Source organism: Phoenix dactylifera, unplaced genomic scaffold, assembly GCF_009389715.1.
Source record: "Phoenix dactylifera cultivar Barhee BC4 unplaced genomic scaffold, palm_55x_up_171113_PBpolish2nd_filt_p 001289F, whole genome shotgun sequence".
In the NCBI taxonomy this organism is placed as follows: Eukaryota; Viridiplantae; Streptophyta; class Magnoliopsida; order Arecales; family Arecaceae; genus Phoenix; species Phoenix dactylifera.
Window position 1 is genome coordinate 2,014 of NW_024068621.1, and position 1,944 is coordinate 3,957.

General features: G+C 37.8%; 1 protein-coding gene across 1 annotated transcript; it reads right to left on the bottom strand.

The window, feature by feature from the left end:
- Window positions 1-206: 206 nt before the first annotated feature.
- On the bottom strand, window positions 207-1,617 carry LOC120108352 (the record flags this gene model as incomplete). The annotated part of the gene is made up of 2 exons (XM_039121936.1): window positions 1,069-1,617; window positions 207-417 (listed from the first exon to the last, which is right to left on the bottom strand). Coding segments are annotated over exons 1-2 (387 nt in total), but the record flags the coding sequence as incomplete, so codon positions are not given.
- Between the last annotated feature and the right edge of the window lie 327 nt (window positions 1,618-1,944).

Here is a 1,944-nt window from a genome sequence, read left to right on the forward strand (position 1 = left end):
CAATGCTGGGTATGAATCAGTATCTTCATAAATAAACACTTTCAGTTGTGACTTTGCAAGGCAAGAAAAGACAATCAAAGAAAAAGATATGCACATCAACCTCAACTCAACAGGTCCCAACAATATAATCATTTGGAAATGTGAGACAGTGTTGACTCTAAATAAGTTTATGCATGTAACAAGAGTAAAATACTAAAGTATTGGACATAACAAATCATAATACATGTGCAACAGGAAATCAGAACAGCATATAGATGAGCTATCATGAAGAATAAATTAAAAAATGCAACTAATTCTATAACATATGGAATACTTACAGTCATCCATCGGCACCTCATTGCAACATCTCTTACAGTCTTGTCAGGTAGTCTAGCTGCTATCTTGATATACTTCATGATATTAGGTTCATTTGCATATCTAAAATTTCCATAAGGAACAGATCAATATGTGAAGCACATAGGAGGATGATACCCATAACAGATCATAAGATGGAAGTAATAGTAGAAATAGAAAGAAAAATCAATAAACGGACAAGCATCATTTGTTTAAAGGAGAGAATTAGTTAGATTAACTCTAACACTACTTATATATGAAAAAACATGATAAATGCAGCTTTAATCAAATGCAATCCAGTGCAATGTCCGGAAACTGCAATAGAAGAACTGCTCGGTAAAAGTCCTGGCTTTTCTTTGTTCACATGAATGAAATAACATTGCAGAAGGCATGAGTTATGTGAAACTAGGCCCGCACTGAATCAAGGAAGAATCAGAGTTTGGCTCGGTGAAATGTTCAGAACAAACAGAAAGTGATAGATATCAAAAACCACAACACTTAAAAGCAGACTCCTGCATGTGATCTTCACATATTTTTTTCCCTTCATTTTGACAACACCTAGACCTCAGAAACATATAAGTTGCCTGGCAGAAACAAAAGGTCGCCACCAACAGATTCATCGTACCCATAAAGGAAGAAATATGGAGAACTAATAAATTTCAGAGGAAAAGAGAAGAAAATTTAGAATATGTGCATGGAGTGAAGAAGAACAAGCAAAACCAATAGAAAATCTACCTGTCAAGACCTTCCCTCAACTCGGCCAATTCTTCATATGACCAGTCGACAGCCAACCCTATGCCATGCTTGAGACCAGGCACCGGCTCAAGAAGGATATTGCTAGGAGAATTGCTAGGTGGGATCATCAAAGAAGCATTATTTATCATCACTGCAGGATTATTAGCCAGAATCATCCCTGCTGTGCTGCTAATCCCATCATATTATTCGTGCCGATCATCCCTGTTGCGCTGTTTACTGCCCCTGACTGAAAAGAAACCACTTGCTGGTTGCAGAAAGATTGTGGGAAAACTCCCCATGCTGAAAATTCATGCTACGATCTTCTGCCATATTCTTACCAAGAAATCTCTCAGAAGAACAATGTCATCACAGACGGTTCAAGTTTTAAATACGGTAGTCTCAAGATTTCTTCCAAAACCTCGAGATCACAAATGCAACTACCACGAAAAAATCCACCCTGAGAACCTTGTATCAAGAATCAACAAATCACCTAATCAAACTTCGAAAAGCAGACCTGCAAAAGAATCTCTTGAGACCCCGCTTTCAACAAAACCAACCGAAAACCAGAAACGATCGAGGATGGATGCCTCAACAGTCCAAAACAGCCAAAATCCAATCGTTTAGCTGTAACAACTCTGTCCGGTGATCCACGAACCAGCTTTCCTCCTTCCTTCCCTATCGAAGCAAAGAAAGATCACATCAGAGCTCAAGAAGACCTCTCTCATCTCATCAAAATCAAAACTTTACTTCAAAAGACTCTCTTAGAAAACAAGAAAGAAAGAAATAAACGATTAAATGGAGATCTAAATCCACCCAAATCTCATTCAAAAAATCTTTTGCATTCAAACCTACTCAAAAACCAGGACAAATCCAGAA